Raw genomic sequence first — 24,115 nt, 5'->3', positions numbered from 1 at the left:
ATTCAATCTTATTTTTGAAGAATTTCTTTCTTTAGCGGATTTATTTTTGGAAAATTTTTTTCATACACATATCTATTTTCCAAGATTTTTTTAGATTTTAGATTTAGATTTTATATCTTTTTTTCAGGAATAAGTATTTTTATCCGACTAACCGACAATACGTGCGTCAGTCACTGACCTTTTAGTTGTGCTGCCGTTAAGAGGTATAGTCTGAATAACGAAGGCGTGATATATATATAAAATAAAAATCCTTTTCATGGAAATTCCGAAAATATGTAGCTTATAATATTGCTTACCAATTTTTGTTAAAAAACCCGTAGTTCGATGTTGCATTTGAATTTTTTAACTGTTGTGGACCATAAGCGCCTTAGCTTAATTTAAAAAACAAAAAGTGGTATCGAAGAATCTTGGACTTGAATAGAAATAGATTATATTTTTCTTACGCTGTGAAGCGCGAATACCTAAACTAACAAATGCGAAACGAGCTCCTCCATAGTTCTCAATTTTTTTGAAACCATCAAAAATTTGAGGAAATAATACAAAAATAATCCTGAATAACTCGGTGTCTTCTCAAGAATATCTATGTGCCTCATAATATTTTTATTCTAGCGACGCCAATGCTTTTTTGTTGCTTTAACTTGCCAAAAAAGTTATTCAATGCACTCTTCTCTTCACCGAAAACAGTATAAAACAAACTTTCAGAGCTATAACTGGAGGAAATAAATTTTTTTAAATTTGAATAAAAAACATTTTTTTATGCTGAATATTTTTCTTTAAATTTTTTTCTACTTCACTAAATAGGTAACTATATCACTGCACTACTTAAAGCTTGCATCCTAATCCAGGTACTGCATTTTTTGACTCGTTATACAAGCGAAGATTCATAACTTTCTAAAAACATGTAACAGTTTTCAAGTTAGTTGAGTTATCATATTATATCCTCATTAAAAGAAAATAATTTTCTTTTTCGTTACAGCCCCGTTAGATTACAAGCTTATAATTTCCAATAAGATTCATTTTATAGTTGTCTTTAGGTTCAATAATCTTTAATAGTTCCTATAAACTAGAACTTTCACCGAATAGTTATTAATTTTCGGTTATAGTCCGTAAGCTACTAACACCATACGATTTTCTACTCCTCGAGTGGTGCTGGAGGTCTCTAACTCACATGGAAACTATTGAAAGATATTGCCTAAACAAATTGTCAAAAAACTGAGACAAATATGGCCTTGTAGATAAGCTTAGAAGCACACTTTTCGACAGAGAGAATTCCTATCATCTCAATACTACTTGTGTGGGTCAAAATTTTGTGAAAAGGTGTCGTTTTATACGAATCTACAAATCCGCACTATATTCTCAGATTTGGGCAAATTGTTTAGGCCATGCATATTTTTCTACAACTTCGAGATTGAATTGAGCAACAACATATCAGTCAGTTTTGGCAGCTGACGACATTCGGGTGTTACTTGCTTACTCACGGTCTATTAGTTTATGTTGAATCCTTTCGCTAAACAAAATACGACCCAATGTTCAATAAATCATAGCTCGGTTAGTATTGTTTCTACAGGAAAAAAAGAGAATCCAATCTCTTTATTATTTTATTAAAGTTATTTTTTTCCACGACAAATACCAAAATAAACTGTAATATATAATTAAATTTTTTTCAGTTTATATTCATTCTTTCCTGTGAATATAATTCAATTTTTTTCAGACGTATAGTCAACACCGGTATTCTACATTTACCAAACCTCAACAATTTACAAACGAAGTCGTTATTACACATGATGTAAGTATAAAATAAACAATTTTTTATAAATATACTTTGTAACTTTTCTGTGTAGTTCGCCTTTATCAACAATAGAAATTGTTACACTTCGTTGCTTTTAAAAGTTAACTTTTCTAAATAATATTAAACAACTTTGAATTAAATTTGTTTGTATTTTTCGTGATAAACAATAGCCATCTGTTTTAATTTTTATAATATGATATTAAATTAAAACTTCATTTGCAAAGGATTTGATTCAAAGTATCACAAAAAATTGGAGTTAAAAAAATTTGACCATGTGTCAATCAAAAACTGAATGGACTCCTATATGAAATATAACAACTATATAATACGTTACTCTCGTTTATTGGCAAAATTTTTGCTGTATATTATTACTAGAAAATGAATGCAGAAATATACTCAGTAATACATGACCTATATATAGGCGCCTAAAAGAGTCTAAAACATGCTGCCCCCGTGAGTAGTAGAAAAGTAGAGATTCGTACCTCTGCTTTAATGAGACAAATACGCAAATAAAGTCGTGGTAAAAGCTAGTTAATTTTTTATAAATACAAAACACATTTCATTTTTGATTGTTGAAAAGTAATATCGTATTTGAAACACCATCTGTATGGCCCGTATATTGTATATTTATTTCCAAATAAACAAACATAAATAAAAATGAGTATATCCGTAGGCAGGAGTACATAACTGATATAACTTGAGCACTAATTGCCTTGATTTTAAAAATCGAACGTGAAAACATAGCTGAGTGTCTAACTTGATTGCTACACAAACAGAACGATTTTTGACACTGGTTCAATTTTTAGAGCAAATTTTAAATTATTAAATTGTAAATTGTAAACTTCAATGGATAATTTTGGCAAGAAACTATGGAAAAAAGTTGACAGGTGGCAACATTATCGTTTGCTACTTTTCTAATTAAAATTTAGAAAATTTTATGGATAACTTTTAAGTAATAATAATTTTATCGCACTCTTAAAACAACACCAAATTTTGGTAATATGTGCAGATACTTAATTAAACAAGTGAAAACAAACAATTGACTGAGTTAATTGTTGAAATACCATGCATAGTCAGTGTTAATTTCTTTATCACATTACACATACAAACATGTGACACATACATAACTGATAATCAAGTATAATACATATTATAAAATTTCTGCCTCATTGGCGCCCTCGCGAGTAAATAGTGATGTTTACGAAAAAATGTTTCAAACAAAAGTTGTTTAATTTTTTATAAGGAACATATTTTACATTTAAACTTTTGTTCTATCTCTAACGGTTTACAAGATGGGTCCTACGGACCCAAGACTCAATTGACCTATGATGCTCATTTACGAACTTGACCTCACTTTTTACGTCCTGAGTACGCTGTAAAGCTCGATATCTTTTTCCGTTTTTGAGTTACCGTGTCCACAGACGGACGGACGGACGGACAACCGGAAATGGACTAATTAGGTGATTTTATGAGCATCTATGACAAAATTTTTTTCCTAGCATCATTATTTTTAAGCGTTACAAACTTGGGACTAAACTTAATATATTATGTATATTTCATATATACATGGTATAAAAATACCGCAGAGGAACCAAAACTGATGGTATTATCTCTGTTTACAATCCCCCTCCAGTAAATTAATAAAAATAATGCCCTGCGTAAAACATTCGAATAGATATATTATATTGCATTACGTACTTACACTTAGATAAATATTTAATGAACTTGTATTGTGTTTCAGAGATTTAGAAAACAATGCGATCGGATTAATTCGATCACGTGAAGTGTTTGTTCAAGCAGAAGAACTGTAAGTATTATTTTATCTACTTTCTTTTCAATGATACTTATCTATCAGAAATTTATGATTACTTTATCAACTTTTTTTACTTTATCTTTAAAAATCAATGAATAAAAATGCGGTGCAGGCAAACCGGTTATTACTTATTAACTTCCAAAAGCATCAAAATAATCTATATACTGGGAGCTTATAATTGTGACTTTGAAATCTATATAGAAGAACCTTCGAAGATTAACTTCAGAATTTCCAATGGAAATTTCATTTTTGTTGTCGAATCGTTTAAAAGACAAAATAAAAATTAAATTAAATGATTCTATTAAAGCTAGTTATTGAGGAACGATTCCATTAAAGCTAGTTATTGAGCATATTGAGGAACAGAAAGAAAGTCGAGAAACTACGTTAAGGAAGTGTCATAGATTCAGTAATTGCAAATTCTAAATAAAAAGTGTAAAATGAAGAAACTAAATTTTAAAAAAAGCCCAGCAGTATTATTAGTCACAGAAACGAAGCAATGAAATTCGAAAAATTTTAACAGTAAGTTGGATTTGAATGCGGTTTTCTGCATTCGATTTTTTAGAGCGTCAGGAAATTGTGTGACCTAAACTGATTTAAAAAAATATATACTTGCATTTGAAATTATCCGTAAATATACTAAATTCACAATCCAGTTAACAGTGATGAAAATGCAAACTTGTTACTCGGAAGCTTTAAGGGTGGCTGAGCACGAAAAGAATCGTGGTAAAATTGACCTCCCAAGTATTTGGTGTCCAGGATACCTGTTCGATTTTGTCGCAATATTAATTTTCAGCGACCCCAAAAACCATGGGTAACAAGTTTCGAATTTTTTCCATCACTATTAACCGAATTGTGAATTTAGTATATTTACGGTTAATTTAAAATACAATTATAAAATGCCTACGCTCTAACGACTCGAATGCCAAAAACCGCATTCAAATTCGACTTACTGTTTAAATTTTTCGAACTTTGACCGTTTTTAGAGTTTTATTTTATTATACATAGTGACTCAAATAATCTTCCTGATAATGGGACCCCCCTTTTACTATGTAGACTACTGGGCTAGATTTTCTTTTCAGTTTTTAATTAAATTATTTATTTTATTTTATTTTATTTTTTATTTTTTCATTTTAAAAAGTATTGTCATTTGAACATTTCAGCTTTCTTTTTACTTTAATATTTATACCCGCTTGGGACAGCACTGTTGACTGCTAAACGTATAGTACTTATTTATTTTCCCTTATGATCACGCACTTAAAAATGTTTACAAATAGAATGTTACAATCATATATAATTATTTTATGCTTTTGGTTAACTAGAATGCTAACAATAATAGATTTTCATTTAAAACAACATTTCCAAAAGTAAGAGACCATAAAATTTTTATAACCACTATAAAAATTCTTATCAAGAGTTTTTCCAATGAAGATTACTAATTCTGATGTTTGTATATTCCTTGTAAAGGCAAAAGCACAGTCATTATTTTAATAAATAATTAATATTATGCAGTGAACAGCTAGTAAATGTATTTTCTGAAAATTTAATTAAAGCCTAGAATTATTATTATTATTAACTTTCTTATAGAAAGTTATTATTTGCTAGTGGATAAACGAAATCCGAAATTATGAATCTTTACGTTCTAAGGTGTTAACAATTTTATATTATAAAAAGAACGAAAAGTGTCATGGGACACCCGGTAGGAAACTATGTTTCTATCGTATCTTCGTACATTATAAATGTAGCGCTTACTTTTATACTTAGATTTTCTTTGATTTTTTTGACAAACGGACAGACAGACCGACAGACAACCGAAAATGGACTATTTAGTTGATTTTATAAACACCTATACTAAACCCTTGGGACTAAACTTAAAATACTATGTATATTTCATATATACATGGTATAACAAGCTATTGGTCTAACCTCTTATGTTCATATCTACCAGACCTTGTTATAAATTCTAAACAACGTATATATTAATAAATTTACACATTAGACCATTATTTATGAGTATTTTGGTATTCATGCATACAGCATAGTATTTGCACTAGGTATAGCAAGTATTATGCTAGAATTCATTAAAACCATAAAGGAAACGCAATGTTATTTATTTATTCAATTAGAACCAGTGATGGATAATTTTCACTAATTATATTAATTAATACATATACCAATTGCATACTATGGGATCTATTTTCTTTATTTTTGAAAATAATACAAATGTTAATTTAATTTTACCACTTATGAAATTATATTTTGTATCTGTCCTCCAGAACATTATTACATTTGAATTCCTAGAATAAAATTAAAAAATTGTAATTTTATTCCTTTTTGTTTTTGTTTACTTTTAATCATGTATACGATATTTATTTACTTCATGGTCTCTCGATTATAATTGATGATTGTTAATATGATACATAAAGCGTAAACTAAACATTGATAAATATCTTGTCTAGTAATCTTAATTAAAGAGAATTGAAAAAATACACTCGAACTAGAACTCGAACCCGGACTTAATGGATTCATAATAATAAACAGAATAAATCGACTGGGTAAAAGTGTCTAGCGAGTAATCATGATGTGTAGATAACAAAACACAAATTTTTTTAAAAAGAATAAAGATTAATTTAAGATAATTATTTTCGTAAAACTATGCATCCGGTCACGTAACAGCAAACACCAATCAGATGTAGGTACTTTGAAAGTACTACGTCACACGATATGAAACACTATGTAAACTTACATACATAAAAACATTCAATCTTGCATGTACTTGTGACTTTCATATACAAAAATGATTGTATGTCAATATTTGATGTCATTCAAGATTGCATGGTTTAACTCAGATACTAACGTATAAACCAATTTTTCAAATTTAGGACAATTTTCTTAGAGGTGTTACAAATAAATAGCCTTGATTAAAAAAGATAACTTTATTATCAATTTGTTTTCTGAAATGTTTTACAAATGATCTAGAAATGTTAATAACAACATAACAACCAAAATTTTTAATTATTTTTTTTTAACAGGAGCCAGTTGTTTGCTCACTTGTTTCTTTTTACTCAATCAACTAAACTTTAATTTTATACCACATATAACATTCTTTTTATAAAAGAAAGAATAGAAAACATTGAGAAACTTTCTCAGAAGTTTTTCTTTATACGAACAAAATACTCTGCCAAAAGCCATAGTAATGTTTTCTTTTAACTATCTGTACCATTTTATTATATTCTTTAAATTATTTAGGATTTTATTCTTAATTATTTTAATTATTTTAATACCCTAGCATTAGCTGTAATGAAAGTTTTCCTCTAGATTTAAGCTTTTGAACGTTTAGGCGATATCAAGCGGCGGATAAGCGGTTCAATTAAAAATCTTTTTGGAAACTTGTGACTTTAGTATCTTACAGAGATTTTTTTTTAATTTTTTTTTCTTATTCTGTTTGGTTTTTTAAGATTATTAAAATGAACGTTTGTATTAAAATTTGTCTGCCGTACGACTATGCAAATTAATATTAGTAAATGCAATTAAAAATATCTGTCATTGGCTATATTCCTGCCATTTAATATCTACGCGAACAAAAGACGTGGGCACGACAGTATTTTCTTAAGGTAGGAAACATAACAGCACCTCCTCACATAAATATTTTAAGCGTAAGTCAATTATATTACTATTTAGGTAAAAAGGAATTCATAATTTTGTGTTTTTAAATAATATTCTCAATTTGTTATTAATATATTTTCTCTTTAGTCTGGATTATAATTCTTATAAAAAGGTGTGTGAACAGGATTTGTAGACGAAAAACAAGTAACTTCCTGAAATCCGTATATATAAAAATATTCGATTTTTGACGTGAAAAAAAGTTTTTATCAAATAAGTTCAGTTTATTGGAATCACAATTTATATACATTCAACTCAAGTCTTTGTGCCCCCTCAAATCCAACCAAGAAATGGTTTGATGATAAGTTATATAAAAAATTTATTTTCTACAACTTTACTCATTATAAAGTTTGCCCTTTATTCCAAAAAAATTGAATTTATATAAAAGTCTCCTTTGCTGCGCTCTGATTTGACTGAAAATCAAATGGAATTGATTCCACATAGTAACTCTAGCACCTTTAAAATTTCAACTTGATCGGACAGTTTGGGATAAATCGGATAATGCAAATAAAAACTTGCTGACACACATAAATTTTTTACTAAATCATTATTTTTGCATTTTAGATACCTCAAAACGAAAAGATTTTTCCCAAAACACAAAATTTCCCATTTCGTTTTTCGTGGCGAAAACGCTACCTGCATATTGAGGGATTAATAACTGGAATTCGAAACAGTTTTGTTACATACACAATCGCATAAAATAAATATAATAATATAATAAATGTAATATATAATAATGAAATATTTATTTACAGACTGTATTATTAAATATGTGATATTTAAATTGTCAAAGTAATTTTCAATATAAATGTTTGACAAATCTCCTGAAAATAACATAAAAGTATTTTTAAGTGGCTTAATAACAATAATATTATGAGTATATATATATTATATGAATATACATATACAATACTATAGAGTGATACCCACCCACTTCGCTGGGTTTAAAAGCAAAGATTGATAAAGATTGCTCCCGCTTATCCCTTTTCTATAACTCGAAATAATGGTGGGGATTGATAGGTAAAATATATTATTTTTTTAAATGAATAATATTAATTATTCATTGAGTATATCAGAGAAGATGGCCTTGAAATATTTTATATTGACTATTTTACAGAAATCTGTAATTTATGGTAATTTCAAATGTCAAATTAAATTTTTTTATTTATTTATTTATTTTTTAATATATCTTTATAGATTATAGTTCATGTGTTATTCTGATTTATCAGCTATATATAAAACTAAACTAACAAACAAAAATGCTTACTTTCGCATTTATAATATATAGAGATAGAGATACAGATGTCTAAATATTCCTTAGCAACCTTTTTATTAAGACCTTTCTTACACAGTAAGAAATCTTTGGCGTTTACTACAATGCTGTAATGGCATAGAGATAGAAACATATAGTGCCTATGTTAGCATAAGTAATATTACAGTATTGCATTGACTCGTCTGCCATATCTATTGCTAATGTTACTTTTCCCGCAATACAGTATGGTGTATTTCTTACTGAGTATAAGGTAAGTTAGATACAAAAAAATCTTTCAAACGAAAAGGTTTCGTATCTAAGAGGGATGAGTGTATCGATTAAAATAACGAATATAGTTCACAATTGAATAGTAAATAATAATTTTGCATTAAATAAATTGATCATTATTCATTTATTACAAATCATTTAAATTTAATGATACTCATTTTCAAATATACATTTTAATTTAAATTTTGAATGATAGGCTTAAATTATTATACATAACTAGATTTTACCCGCGGCTTAGCCCTCGTTTTTGTCTTTAAATAACTGGCAAAGACCATTACAAAGTAAATCACATATAATGATAATTTTTTTATTGCTCAATATATTATATTGGATGCTACAGTATACTATATACATAATATGTTCATCCGCTCGGTGCAAATATGCGCAGATTTTGGACATTTGGAAAAAGTATAGCTTGCATTATTCTTCGATTTTTTACAAAGGTAAAATGTAAAAAGTATGTCGGATAAGCTTTAATATCAAAAGTATGTTTGATAACCCTGGTTGAACATATCTTCATAAATTGTATCTTCTTCATCCTGTGATATGAAATGTCAAAAAAAGGCAATCTCTTTGTAATATTTGATTACATAACATTATTAAATTATCAATTTGTCCAATTTTTACATTCCATAGCACACTAGTTATAAAAGTTAATTTTTTAATTTTATAACTAGAGTGTTATGGAATGTAAAACCTGGACAAATTGATAATTTAATAGTGTTATGTATGCAAATAGTTCAATAAACTTGTAATGATTTTGAGTAAAGATCAAAATAATGAAAAAAATGCGAATTTTGTCATGAAAATTGGTATATGGGTATAAAAAGATTTCGGTTCAGTATCTTAAATAATGTGTACCATCACCCTGTATAGCTGTGCAAAATTTCAAATCTATATTCCTATACATAACGAGAATATGAGAGTGTCTTCATCTTAAATGCAACACACTGTATGTAATACAGAAAAAGTTAAAGTCTTGTAAAAACTCATAAACCCCTACTAGACCTCTGTCATGGTTTTAAAATTTTTCAAAATAATTCTTTTTAATTAAATTTTTTCCCTCATTTTTACCGTCAGTACTTGCGTTATGTAGCAAGATGGTATATAAAACGCCTTAAGACAAGATGTTGACAAATTGATAAAAAAAAATGAAATATCTATTTTTAAATTTCATAAGAAATGACAGTCACATCACTGCTCATGTATAGAAAAGGAATCATTTGTTATTTTCATTTTGAGAATCGCATATAAATAACACTTTTCCATTCGAGTAATAAATGTTGCAAGTATATTTTAAAAGGCTTAGTAAAATTATAATTCTAGCCAAATATATAAAAATTAACTAGCCGAGTTGGATATAGGTTTTAGGGGACAGCAGAATAACTTCTTGATTCTAATCGATTACTGTTACACCCTGTTTATTTTAAAAATATATCAAGGTGTACTTATTTTAGTTCCAAGTTTGTACCGTTTTCGTAAAAATCATTGGTAAATTGAATAAACAGCATTGTGTGAGGGCGCAAATTAGGATAAAAGTTTGATGTCCACTTTCTTCAAAACTATGAAAGATAGAAAGTTGAAAATTAACAGGTAGCTTCAACTAGTGGTATTGTGAAACAATCTCGACAAACGAACTTGACGTTTCAAATACCAAAACCCTTCTTTATATCATATTTTATTCAAATCGGACTTAAATTGTGTACGCTAGTGAGTTTAGAGAGACATAAACTTACAGATACATACGTATATATATATAAATTTTAACGATGGTCATTTTTGACATCTGATAGGTAAAATCAATAAATATTTGAAGAAATTTTTCCAAAATTCCACCATCACTACAAAAGCAATAGCTCCATTTCTCTCGGCAATTCGCTAAAAATACTAGCTAGACTTATATGAATAAGGAGGTTTTGAATATATGTAGCTTTAATATTTATTTCTCATTGAAATTTATTATAGTTGAAAAGTTTGTATATTACAAAATGTTCAAATAATATGTCAAGCATGAATTGAACAGTATTGTTACGAATTACTTTAATTCACATCAAACGAAATGCTTTAAATGTCTTTGAAGTCATTCATGCTCAATACAAGTATAACTTAATCACAATTTTAATTATCCGAATCATTTTTTGGTACTGCAGTTTGACTTAGTTACATCTCTGGATATAACTACAAGATGCAATATTTTTCTTTTGAGATTACCGTTCTTAAAGGGTATCAGGAAAACCACCATCAATAGTTGAAGCACTTAAAAAACAGTCGGCCGCCATTTATTTGGTTATCGAAAATTTTTATGTAAGTATTTTTTGGAATTCCTTTCGCTTTTCGAATAGTTGGTAATAATTTGCACCCTCACAAATAAACAGTGATGTTTAGTTATCCTGTTTAAGCTGCGGTAATCAACAAAGAGAATCAATTTTTACAAAAAGTTGTTTCATCATGAATATCAATGGTCTTCAATTGTTTTGCTAAGCAAAGAATCCAACTAAAATATTTTTACTGAATAATGTGTCCGTCCTGATTCTAGGCGTGCTATAAAATGTGTTTTACTGATATTTTCTAGTTTTCTGAGGAGGCACAAAAAATACTATCAAATATGAAAATTTTGTTAAAATACATATAATGTTAATAAAATAATACAAATAATGTATTTTCCAAAATTCGAAATAGGATACCTTTTTCCAAGCATCCAACAATCCAAGCATTCTTATACTGTATAAGTTAAGTCAAAATTTCCTAAATTGTTTAAAACATAATTAATAGACATTTCCTTTTATTTTGATTTGATTCATTAAAAGAGAACTTCCTTCTCATTCGCCCATACCTACACCTGATTATTCGTTTATATACCTAAATTTATTTTTAGGGTACCGTCCTCTCAAATGAAATAAATTTAAATAAAAAATACTTTTTATGGGTCAAGCTTTTGTTGTACTAAAAAGTAGAAAATATATTTTTTCTATGAATCACTCATGCATGACAGAGACGCTCAATTTCAAAAATCAAGGATGATTCAGAGCGCTTCAATATTTTAAAAATAGTCTTGTATGAAAAATTATTTTCTACTTTTTAGCACAATAAAAGATTGTTCTTTATAAACGATTTTCTATTTAAATTTTAAATTTAAAACTAAAAGAAGTATGTATATTAAATATGGTGGAAACGATGGGGAAAAAGAGGTCATGCTTACCACGAAGATGCATTGAATTTCCAAGATTTAATTAGAGACACCAAGAAAGGTGAAACTGAAAAAAGATTATAAACGGTACTCTTATAGAATCACTCTTATGTCTATCTGTGTATTCAACAATTCAACAGAGCATATTTTCTTCGAATCTACTTAACGAAAAAATTGAATTTAAGAAATACAAACTTACAGTTTTTATTTTATTATTTACTTAGAATTATTTTAAGGATATACAAGTATACTTAGAATTATTATAAGAAAAATATGTAAAAATTGACTATTCTCCTCCCCATTATTACCGAAACTGTTGGGCATAAGATTGTGGGAAAAATTCACAATATTAACTCGCTCATCGTCTGTATATTATTCATCATTCAGCCCTTAAAAGAAACTTAGGTTATTAGTTAATATAGGACTCATAGTGTTATGAAAATCTACCGTCAATCCTGTCTTGAATTTATAACCAAAAATCAAGAGAAGAAAAAAATTATTTCAAAAAAATTATTCGTATATTATAAAATGTTAAATTTTCTAAAACGAAAATCTTCTATCTACCGTTGTTAATTCACTTTCTCAAGAAGAATATACATTCAACAGTACACAACATTGTATGTAATTTTCCTTTAGATGGCAGAACCATAGTAGAACCCTCTCCATTCGAGTTCAACTCGTATTTAGTCGGTTTTTATATATAATATTATGCAGCATCTTTTGTTATTGTTTGAAACAAACAAAAAAAAAAGCTTGAGAAATTAACAAATACACGAAGGAACTTATTATATTCTGACAAATCATAAATTATTCAGCTATTCATATAGTATGTAGGTAAGGTACGCACTAATCCCAAATAACTAATTTTTATTAATTAGCTACGTTATTATAGTATGATAATTATTTACTGTGTGTGTTAAGTTTCATTGTGACTACAATTTTTAATGATAAAACGACAATATTTATATAGGAAATTGATAAAGTAAAAAAATCTACGTATTAAATTTTTTAGATCTATCTCTATTAAAATGAAAATGGATTATTTAAGTTGACGCAGTTTATTTATGACAAAAAAAATTGCTCTTTTTTCATTTACTTTTTACACCCAGTACAAGTAGAAAAAGATCTAATAGTCTAATAATACACTAGATTGTGTTATCCTTTTCTACTTACTACAAACTAGCAGCACTACCCTTTTCAATTATATTTTACTTATACCAATAGTGTTAAAAAAACTTGTAAGGGTCCTTTTTTATTTACACCGAGTGTAATTGAAAAAATCTAAAGTTATCCTTTGCTACTTACATTCTTCCGACACAAAGGTGTAACTAGTGTATGTAAATAAAGCACATCCATGACATCAATTATTGTCCACAGGATAGCACCCTTTTTGTTCAATGATATCAATACATAGATACTTGAAACTTCGTGAGTAGCTTTTGGCGAGTCTACCATACTTTATATCTACGTCTTTTTCCGAAAGTGCTGCGTTTTCGAATGAACATAATAACGTCATATTTAAGCTATCGGTCTGACAAAAACGCAGAAGGGAATTTTTCGGATACTATGACCACTTGATAACCATTTTTAACTATTTAGATTGATGTTATAATATTTAATTAAGCTTAAATTTCCAAACTGTACACGGATAGAAATGCCAGTTCAAACCAATTTTTATTATCCTGTCGACTAAACTTGAACATTAGTGTGATTTGACAGTGTTTGCCTGAAATTTCTATCATATTTTTTCTAATGAGGATACAATTTAATTCTGAGCTTTTTAAAAGCTAACAAATTCAAAAAATGATTTCCTTTCTCATATGGTTTCCATAGCAATGATATTCATTTGAAAAGTTTCAATAAAGCTTCCACCGTTTTAATATTCAAAAGCCTGTTAGCAAATTAACTTTACACACACAATAATTTAGAACATAGTAAGCCTCAATAATATACACGGCTTAAAATTAATTGTGTTATCGCTTTCATAATAATATAATGAACAAAATAACGTATAGTAATTAATTATATCACATTTTTATTTTGACAGATTGTGGAAATTCGGTTTAAAATTTATTTTTTCATACCATAAAAAGAAATGTTTTAATAAATATATAATTATGATTTAATAAATATATTACCGAAAAATGAGATTTTCCAGTCAAACTAAGGATCTTATTGGGTCAGGAGTGATTTTGTTCGACTCGCCATGATCAAACTACATAGAAATGATATTCCGATCGTCGCGTCAATTTATTTTTAGTTTATTATTTAAATTTAATGCTATTTTGGAAAAAAGTACTCTAATCCATGTTTGCATTTAAAAAAAATTGGATCACATTGAACAAATAAAATTTCATTGAAATTCTATTTAATAGTTTCAAGGAACAAGGTGCAAATTTTCAGAGCTATATACACAAAAATACAAAGTTCAAATGCTGTTGGTCGTGTACCGACAGAACTAGTTTGTATGAGAATAAGTGAGAGATCTATTTAATGGGTACAATTCGATGAAACGAATAAGCCATAAATAAAGCTATACAAATATTTTCAAACGCAGATAATGTATATGTATTACATAAAATTAAAAGTAATAAATAATTTTAACCTATCGAGGAAATACGATAAGCTTCTATTTATTAATATAATATTTAAAACATGAGTAGAAACTTTAACAAAATAAATAAATTGAGTCTGGTGCAACTTTCCAGGTCCAAAAATTTCCCAGTATAATAAAAAGTTATAATCAGTTCTTGTTAACATTTATAGATCATTTTTCGAACATGTATTGCAGCTTATGCTGGAACGAACATTATCTCCATAGATAAATGATGTGTTTCATCCACTTTTCAGCTTCTGTTTATCGAGTTTTTTCCAGTTTTTTTATTACCATACCAAAAAAAGGCTCAACCAATTCTGAAAACTCTTTCAGTTCTTAAATACGCGATTACGCGTCGAATAAGCCCAGTAATGTGTAAATGTCATAATTGATTCGCGAGATAATCAAGGCAAAAGAATCCGAACAAACATACGCACATACGTACACACATACACACAGATATCATATTGTTGAAAAGTTTTAATTCGGATATAAAGGCCTTGAAACCGCTGAATATGTAAAACTGGAGATTTTCATAATCGGCCCCATATAGTACAAGTCAACAGTTCAACACCAAAAAATGTATGTTAACTAGGGAAAAGTAATGAACACCGAAATATAAGCGAAAGCTCAAAATAAATCGGTTTAGTTCAACTTGCTTTAGTAACAAATTGCTTGGTAGCTAAGCAGTCATAAATTGAGGGTTTACTGAAACATCATCTAAATTTTTTTCTTAAATTATAAAAAAACTTTCAAAATTCATCTTCAAATTTTTAACTAAAAAGTATGATTTCTTTAAATTACAAAATATGTGTAAGTAAAAAATAAAACTCCCGCTTAAAAAATCTTCAGACTTTCGGAAGATGTGGAACCGTGCTTTAGTCACTATTAATACCCAATAAAATAATTTCAAACATTTATTTAATTTATTTTAGTTCAACATTTAAACAATTAGGTCTGATTATTTAGATAAAAGAAATAAAACCATTTTTTTTTATTATGAAATGACTGTAATAAAATTGTTTATTGTTTTTGTTTTATTGTTTTCGTCGAACAAACAGTATTTACAGATGAACGCCAATTTCAGACAAAAATGAAATGGGAAATTGAATAGACCAGTTACGATTTTACAAACGTTTTAATTTTGAATAAGTTGATTTAAACTACGGGCAACAGAAACGGTTAAATTAACTACTTAAACACTTAAAATGAAAAATTTATTATGAGTAAAGTCCCTTTTCTCTTAGAGATCTCTTTTTGAGAGGCATGGTTTTTTAATTTGAAGTCGTTAAAATTAATTCGCTTCGTAGATATCATGATACAATATTGTTTTAATAACTTTTATAACTATTTTCTAAAACCATTCTTTTTGGATATTGCTCTTACCCCTGTATTCACTGTGATGAAAGAATATCGAATCTATTTCTGTTCTTTGAAAATTAAAGGTTTCAGAGTGCAACATATGGTATACTTGAATTTGACTTTGGCTTTCATTGTCATAGTCAGCTTAATTTTGTTTTTAACATTTTTTTTTTTTCGAATAGTTCCGCATAAAGTTAATGTACATTTCTAGAAATTTTTATTTTTATTCCATTGTTGTGGAATCTAGCGTTTTCAAAAAAATTTACAAAAATTAGAAATAAAAAAATAATTATATTTGCGAAAAAATATACCAACAGAATAAATCGATATTGAATTTCCGCTAAATTAACTCGAATTCGGAATAACTTTCTAAAAATGATCCTGTACCTAATAATAGCTATGAAATTAAGTTGTTTATCACATAAATCTAAAGGCCAACGTTGAATTCCAAGAAGTTTACATTCAGATTTCTTATTTTGAAACTAACAGCTTTTACATTGGTCTTTTGTATTATAAATTTCTTATTTTATCAGAGGAAATAGGTCCTATCAAAAATTAAAAATCACTTTGAAAATACTTTGAAAAAAATTGAAAATACTGTGTAGCTGATGGCCGATAAATAATATATGCTCTTATCACATACTTGTAATTATTAAAAATTAATGAGAATCATTTTTGTTTCAGAGTTTTAAATTATAATCGCATAGTAACCATCGAAAGCTACGCTTTTAACGGATCTGAAATTGCGAGACTGTAAGTGTTAATTTCCTACCTTTTTTATTATTATGTATGGGCATACAACTAATGAAATTGCAACAATATACTATACTAAACAGTGTGTATTGCTTTAGTGCTTAATTTTATTATAGTGTGCGATTGTAAGAACGTAGTAAAAAAATTTTCTTCAACTTTTTCAAAGATATTTTTTTTTTATTTGCTATTTTTAAGGCTACAGCTTTCGGTATCAGACAAAATACAAACATTGTGTAGATTTGATCTTAATCGGTTCAGTCGTTCAGGAGTTACACGATTACAAACAGACACACCACAAAAAAAAAGATAGATGTGCCTATGTATTATTTTTATCCAACTCAGATTAAAAAATGTTGCAATTTTATTAGATTGTCCAATTTTCGTGTGAAGGGAACAGTTTATTAAACTTCTGATTTAAAATTACATTACAGAAAGCTCAGAGGAAATCGCGAATTGGTGAATCTAGACTCCAAGGCATTTGCTGGATTAAAGAGTCTGCGGCACATGTAGGTTATTTATACATAAATTTTCAACTAAGCTACTAAGATGATTTTAATGTACCTACATACACCTTGACAAAAAAAAATTACATCTGTATCAACCGAATGCTGACTTAAAAGCTCGAACTTTCTATGTTTTAATTCAAAAGCTCGAAAATTTTGATATCCTACCATTTTGTTATACAATGTCTAAAAGGGGAAAATAAATTTTTCTTTAATCGTCATAAAGTTTTAAAGTATACACGGGGTCGTTACATTTTTTTGCAAGAAATTTGATAAAAGCACTCGAAAAATTGTGCATTTCTCTTTAAAATGCGCTTAAACTCAATATTCATCATATGATAATTATTGTAATTTAAAATGCATTCCATTTTATTTTAAATGACGAAAATGGTTCCAAAATTAAACCAACCGGGGAAAGAAAATCATTGCAACTTTCCTTTTTTCGACTTTGGATACACTAAAAACTAAGGAAAACAACTGTGATATTTCAGATGTGGCAATTTCTCAACTTAATGCAAAGTAATAGGGGATAGGACAAATTTTTGAGCTTTTGATTTGAGAGTATAAGCAAGTGTTCGCCTTTTTGCTGAGCAGTGTATTTGAAAACACTTCTGTGACAATTGGATTATTCTTTTAGAGACTTATCGGAAACAAAAATTACAACTTTACCAACAGAAGGTCTGCATGGGATTGAAGTGTTGCGAATACAAGAAACTGAATCTCTACAAGAATTTCCATCAATTTATAATTTTGAAGTAAGTTTTTTAATCATAACAAATAATTAAATAATGAATTTTTAAAGATATACCTAAAGCTCGACAATTTATCCAGAGCTAATCGAATGACAAAAATTTGGTATTTCAAGAAGTTAATTTCTTATTTCGTTTTTAATTTTCCCAGTTTTCCAATTAGACATAAATATATTATGGGCATAATAAACTTCCCTTCTTATACCAAGACCTTCAAAATATTCATTGTGTGCTTCTTCTTGTAATAGCATATTTATAACTTGCAAAATTATGCAAATTATTGTAAGAGTAATTCATAATTACGCTTTCCTATATCCAAGTAAAAGCAATTTCTTGTTTTATTTTCTTTTATGATCTTCTTATACAGGGTGTCAACGATGGCTAAAAAAATAAAACAGCTTTATTTCCAACAATTAATCTCGGAACTAGATAATTAAACCAAAAATCAAGAGAAATAGTTTAATAAATTCCTTGGCAACCTACTATTTCTTGAAAAGGTATATTTAAAGCTATAGTTTCACGTAAAAATGATCCGGTTACAATATGGGTCAAATTGGTACCCCAAAAAACATCATCAAGCACCATACTTTAACGACCAATTTGTCCTGGTAACCTATTATTTCTTGAAAGCTATAATTTCACGTGAAAATTACCCGGTTACCTTAAGGGTCAAATTGCTATCCCAATTTTGCATTGCAAATTATCCACTCTCTCATTTTTGCAATCGGTCTGGTATTGTTGCCGTAGCTCATTGTTTTTACGAGTTTGATTGCTTTATTACAAAGTTTGAGCCGGTCACCGATAGGTCGAGTGATTTTGCGGTCCGCTCCCGGACTAAAATTCTGATGTCGTGATTGTATTTCTCCCTCCAAATGACGTTAATTTTGTGCGATACACTTTTTTTAATGTTCTGGTTCGTTCGATTCAAATGGATCACTCTATGTATAAGTATATACAGCTATAACACTTGAAATAATTAAAATTTTTAAAAAATCTTTTGTTAGTATATACATATCGATATTTACTAAAACAAGAAATCGAGCGGCCAAAAAAATATGGAAAGTCTGGGCTCTCATTCAAATTACGCATTTAGGACAATCATTTTTTCTCTGTTTTCAGTATATAAAAGAAGCGTGGTTGACTTATCCATGTCATTGTTGTGCATTTCAATTTCCACAAACACATAATCCCACATACCATGCAAAACATAAAGAGTTCGTGCGCCAACTAGAAGAATTTTGCAGCGCAAATATCACACAACACATGAAGCGCCATATATTGGATTGGCATCCATTAAATGATAGTGGAATAGACAATTTTAACAGCAATGTCGATGATGGCATGTATGATCATTGGGATACTAAAAAATTTCCCTACTCAGATGGAATTTGGCATGACAATCCAGCCGAACAAATATACAACACAAAAAATGAGCTTCCATTTAGATCAATTTTATGTGGAAATATTTCTAAAAATTATCGTGATGTCAAATGTGTTCCAAAACCAGATCCATTTAATCCATGTGAAGATTTAATGGGAACGTGGTGGTTACGTATATCTGTTTGGATTGTCGCACTATTAGCAATATTTGGTAACATGGCAGTTGCATTGGTGCTAATCACATCGAAATTTCGAATGTCTGTTTCAAGATTTTTGATGTGTAATTTGTCGATTGCGGATATGTGCATGGGTTTTTATTTACTGTTGCTGGCAATCATTGATGCGAGATCAGTTGGTGTTTATTTTAATCATGCAATTTATTGGCAAAATGGTACGATTTACAACATTATTATTCTAAAAAGAAGCAAAATATTATAACAGACGAAATCTAATACTTTTCTAATTTGTTTTTCGTTTATCCCCTAGCCGAAAGTAGCGCGAAGTATGGCAATATTTTGTAAAATTGTAAAATTAATTATTAAAAATTTTCCAATTTCTCACTTGTATTATGTTGAGACTACTTTTTACAGCACCTCGTTGATGACATGACCAAAACCTAACTTCACAACGTTATAAAATATGTGAAAACCGTATCGGCTATCAAGAAAATCAAGAGAGATTAAGAAAATTGTATTTTTGACAAATTTTCATATATTTAGCCTTCATATTTTATTATTTTACACAATTTTTCATCCCTTAATTTTACTATGTAAAATTAAATAAATTGGGATCAATCCCTAATTGGCAAGATAAATTTATTCAAATGAATCTTTTTCCTTCTACCCATGTTTAATTTTTTCCTTCCAATATTTTACGAAGTATTTTACGAAAAAAATTTTAAATCCACATGCTTTGAAAGATACAGTTCTTAGAAAAAATCTGTTTCTTTTCAGAATAATACTTTCAAAGTTTAGGATGCTCAAATTCATAAATCTGTGTTTCTAAGCATAATTTTTCAATTAATGTCTATATACCCATATTGAAAGTATTTTTCCGACACATACTCTATAGTTTAGCGAAAACGTTTCAACCAGTAAAATTCCACTTAGTAAGTAAGGGAAGGGAAATAGAGAAAATATTTTTGAAGAGCTTAATTTTTTCAAAGTTTCACAATCCCAACCTTTAAGCTTAATCCTAGTCATGTCCGTCTTTCAGTCTAGAAAACATTTCACTAATTAAAAAATCTTCCGATTTTTTGATAATATTTTGTTTATCATTTTTTCTAGGTTATGGTTGTCGAATAGCTGGTTTTATATCTGTATTTGGAAATGTTTTGTCTATATACACCTTAGCCGTTATTACTTGCGAACGATGGTACACAATTACTTGGGCAATACATTTAAATCGTCGATTAAAACTTCGAAGCGCAATGAAAATAATGCTACTTGGATGGATTTATGCTTTTGTAATGGCTGTTTTGCCATTAAATGGTATTAGTAATTATTCAAAAACTAGGTAAGGGCGAAAATACAATTAGCGCTTCCAAAATACAAAAATAGAAATTGTTTGCTAAATATATTTGGTACATACATATCGATCAAACACATAACCATCGCCATTGTATAGTTGGGGTAAGAAACAAATGATTGCGTAATCAACAATGTCTATACATGGTATTTCAACAATTAACTCAGTCAATTGTTTGTTTTCACTTGTTATTGAAGTTTTTATTAGAAAAATAGAAATTGTATTTTTAAGCATCGTAAGGAAATCAACGAATGCATCCTAGATTTATTATTGTTTATTAAATTATTTCTACGTTTCATTACTTTTCTATACAATACAATATCATATACCTACTATTTATTTATATTTTATATTACTTATGTTATATTCTACTATAAACCACACTATTAAATCTGATATTCAGCGCCGGCTGTAGCTATATGCGACATTTGTGCCGCACGGAACGCCACAAAACAAGAACTCAGTAGAGGGGGGGGGGTGCTTAAAATAATAGCCACAAAATTTTAGGAATAAAAAATTTTTTTAGCAAACAATATCAATTTCTTAGGCGGGAAATGGTTAATTTCAAACTCAATAGGCATTGATGATGAGCCTTTATATCACGAGCCTTTATATATATATAAATATATTTATATATATATAATGAAAATTGAAAACTAAAAGAAACTAAATGCACTTGAGGTCATTAACAGCTATACCCCAATCTACGAATGAATTTTACTGATGACTGCAATTACTGAAAAAGGTGCGTTATTATTGAAAAAGGTGAAAGTAGCTCCTAGTGTCCAAAAATGTTTTCTGAAAATGATGTATTTTCACTTCAAAATCACATGTTTTGACAACAATCGATATAAGAAATAGCAGATGTACGAAAGGGTATGAATTACCCCCGAGCCGACACTGGTTATTTTTAAAACAATGATATTATTTATTTAATGTATATATTTTTAATGTTGAAAAATGCTATAAAATACAAAAATTGTTTACATATTCATGCTTTTATGCATTTACCAGTCGTTGCACATCCACTTAATATAAAGAGTGATTGAATTTTACTCTTTACCCATTTTACCCTCTTACATCCCTCAATTCACCCATTAATAACTTAGAAACCCTTCGAACTCATAGCTCGAGCTCTTAACCCTCTTACACAATTCAATCCCTTTGACCCCACTACCCCTCTTAATTTCTTAGAAGACCTTCGACCTCAGAGCTCGTTCGCTATATAGTACTTATATCTATTAAAATCCATATTCCTACACCTCAAAAAAGTTTTAAAAACTTTAAAAGGTTTTTTTTCGTTGTTTACTTTTAGAAAATCAAAAACAAATTTTGACTGGAAATTTACCACGGATACTAAAACGAATTTTGAGACATTGACCTCTCCTCTCCTTAAAATAATCGTAAACCTACTATTCGAAGTTCTTTACTAACAGTTCAAATTCAAAATAGTAGTTTATTTAAGCATCAAATTTTACCCTAGGTATTTTAATTTTTAAACGTAAAGTTTACTTAGTTTCTGTGTTAAAAATTTTCAGTTCAAGTGGATGAGTTCTTACCTTGCAACCTTTTGTCTAATATAATTCTGTACGAACATATTTTTCTTTTTATTTGTATTTATGAAACTTATCTACTCTGAATAAACGTAAACCCGAAATTTGATAGGAAAGTTCAGATTGTTTCTCCCTGGCTCTATTATAATATCTTCTATTTATCATTTTTGCCCAAAATGGGATTAAATAATTAGAAATTTAAAAAAAATTAAAATTTGTATCCAATTCGTTGTCATTTTCACCCTGAATTATGAAATTTCAAAAAAATTAATTAAATTTTTTTTTAAATATATTTTTTATAATTATAGCTCATGTGTTATTCTGATTTATGAGCTATATTATTGTACAGTTTCATTCAAATCAATTCGCTAGTTTTTGCGTGAAAGCGTAACAAACAAACAAACATCCTTACTTTTACATTTATAACAAATAGAGATTATTATATTTGGAAGTAAACGTTAATGAAAATTATCGAAGCAGGCTAGAAATTTTTTGGGTAAATTCAAATAATTAGCGTGAGTGGCGTCTAAATCAGAATCCTGGCCTATTTTTCGGGCTAGTAGATTGACCTGTACCTACAATTTACTGAAACGTATTGTTTTTTGTTTTATAGCATCTGCTTACCATTGGAACATCATAAAGTCGCTGACACAGCCTACTTAAGCACACTTCTTGGATTCAACTTCTTAGCTTTTTTAATAATTTGTATTTGTTATGCTCGAATGTACAGCTCCATTAAAGATGAAGGTCAAGGAATTACTGCAATAACGTCTACATCAAGATCCGATTTTACTGTAGCCAAAAGAATGGCATTATTGGTGTTTACAGATTTTGCTTGTCTGGCACCAATTGGATTTTTTGGTTTGACAGCATTGGCTGGATATCCATTGATAACAGTGACACAAACTAAAATTATTCTAGTGTTCATTTATCCGTTAAATTCGTGTGCAAATCCGTATTTATATGCCCTTTTAACGCAACAGTATCGCCGTGATTTATTCATACTATTAGGACGGTACGGATTGTGTAAAGAACAAGCCGATAGGTGTAAAGGTGCTATCGGCGGTGTTCCATTACCAAAAGGTTCTGCAATGCAATATAAACGACGTAGTGGTAGAGACAGTACGAGAATTCATAGATCAAATAATATTCATCAACATCCATGCACAATGATGTCTATGGAAAATTTACGCAGCTATTCATTAAAAAGTAGTCGACCAACTTCAGTGACTGTTGTGCCAGAATTTAATTTACACACTTATAAGACTGTCAACTATAATTTTAGAGAATTTGAGCATGTTTGCCAACGAACTTGTCACGAACATAATAAAGAGATGAACTCTGCTATAATGTAGTGTGTAAATATTAAATGAAATGTTTTACCTCAAGTGATGTCTTTTTATCTAAGGATTTTGATCCTTGAGGCGTAGCTACAGCTGTATCAATGTGATACATTAAGGCAGGCATGGGCAAACGTGATTTCAGAAGTTCCTCGGACTCCTTACTTAAAATACAAGTAAGACAGTGACAACCTAACCAGTGTCAACCTAAAAATATTAGAGAAACTGAGATAGATTGAAAAATCGTATACCCGTTTCGCTTTCTCCTGTATGAGCAATGCGGACTTGGATAAAGAGACACACAATAAAGTTTATGACCCACAATAAAGTTATAACAATGGCGACTTCGACTTAAAATAACTC

At 28.8% G+C, this 24,115-nt stretch overlaps 1 protein-coding gene across 1 annotated transcript in view; it reads left to right on the top strand.

Moving 5' to 3' along the window:
* The window catches only part of LOC123292701 (lutropin-choriogonadotropic hormone receptor-like), a 31,615-nt gene extending 7,848 nt beyond the window's left edge, over nucleotides 1–23,767 (top strand). Inside the window, exons 3-10 of the mRNA XM_044873415.1 lie at nucleotides 1,712–1,786; nucleotides 3,531–3,596; nucleotides 16,632–16,700; nucleotides 17,132–17,206; nucleotides 17,841–17,958; nucleotides 19,072–19,723; nucleotides 20,619–20,847; nucleotides 23,026–23,767. Coding sequence (XP_044729350.1) covers nucleotides 1,712–1,786; nucleotides 3,531–3,596; nucleotides 16,632–16,700; nucleotides 17,132–17,206; nucleotides 17,841–17,958; nucleotides 19,072–19,723; nucleotides 20,619–20,847; nucleotides 23,026–23,767 — 2,026 coding nt within the window. The remainder of the gene's footprint in view (nucleotides 1–1,711; nucleotides 1,787–3,530; nucleotides 3,597–16,631; nucleotides 16,701–17,131; nucleotides 17,207–17,840; nucleotides 17,959–19,071; nucleotides 19,724–20,618; nucleotides 20,848–23,025) is intronic.
* Nucleotides 23,768–24,115: the final 348 nt, after the last annotated feature.

This window comes from Chrysoperla carnea, chromosome 2 (genome assembly GCF_905475395.1).
Source record: "Chrysoperla carnea chromosome 2, inChrCarn1.1, whole genome shotgun sequence".
Lineage (NCBI taxonomy): Eukaryota > Metazoa > Arthropoda > Insecta > Neuroptera > Chrysopidae > Chrysoperla > Chrysoperla carnea.
The sequence above is the reverse complement of the archived record's forward strand: the minus strand, read 5'-3'. Positions and strand labels throughout refer to the sequence as shown.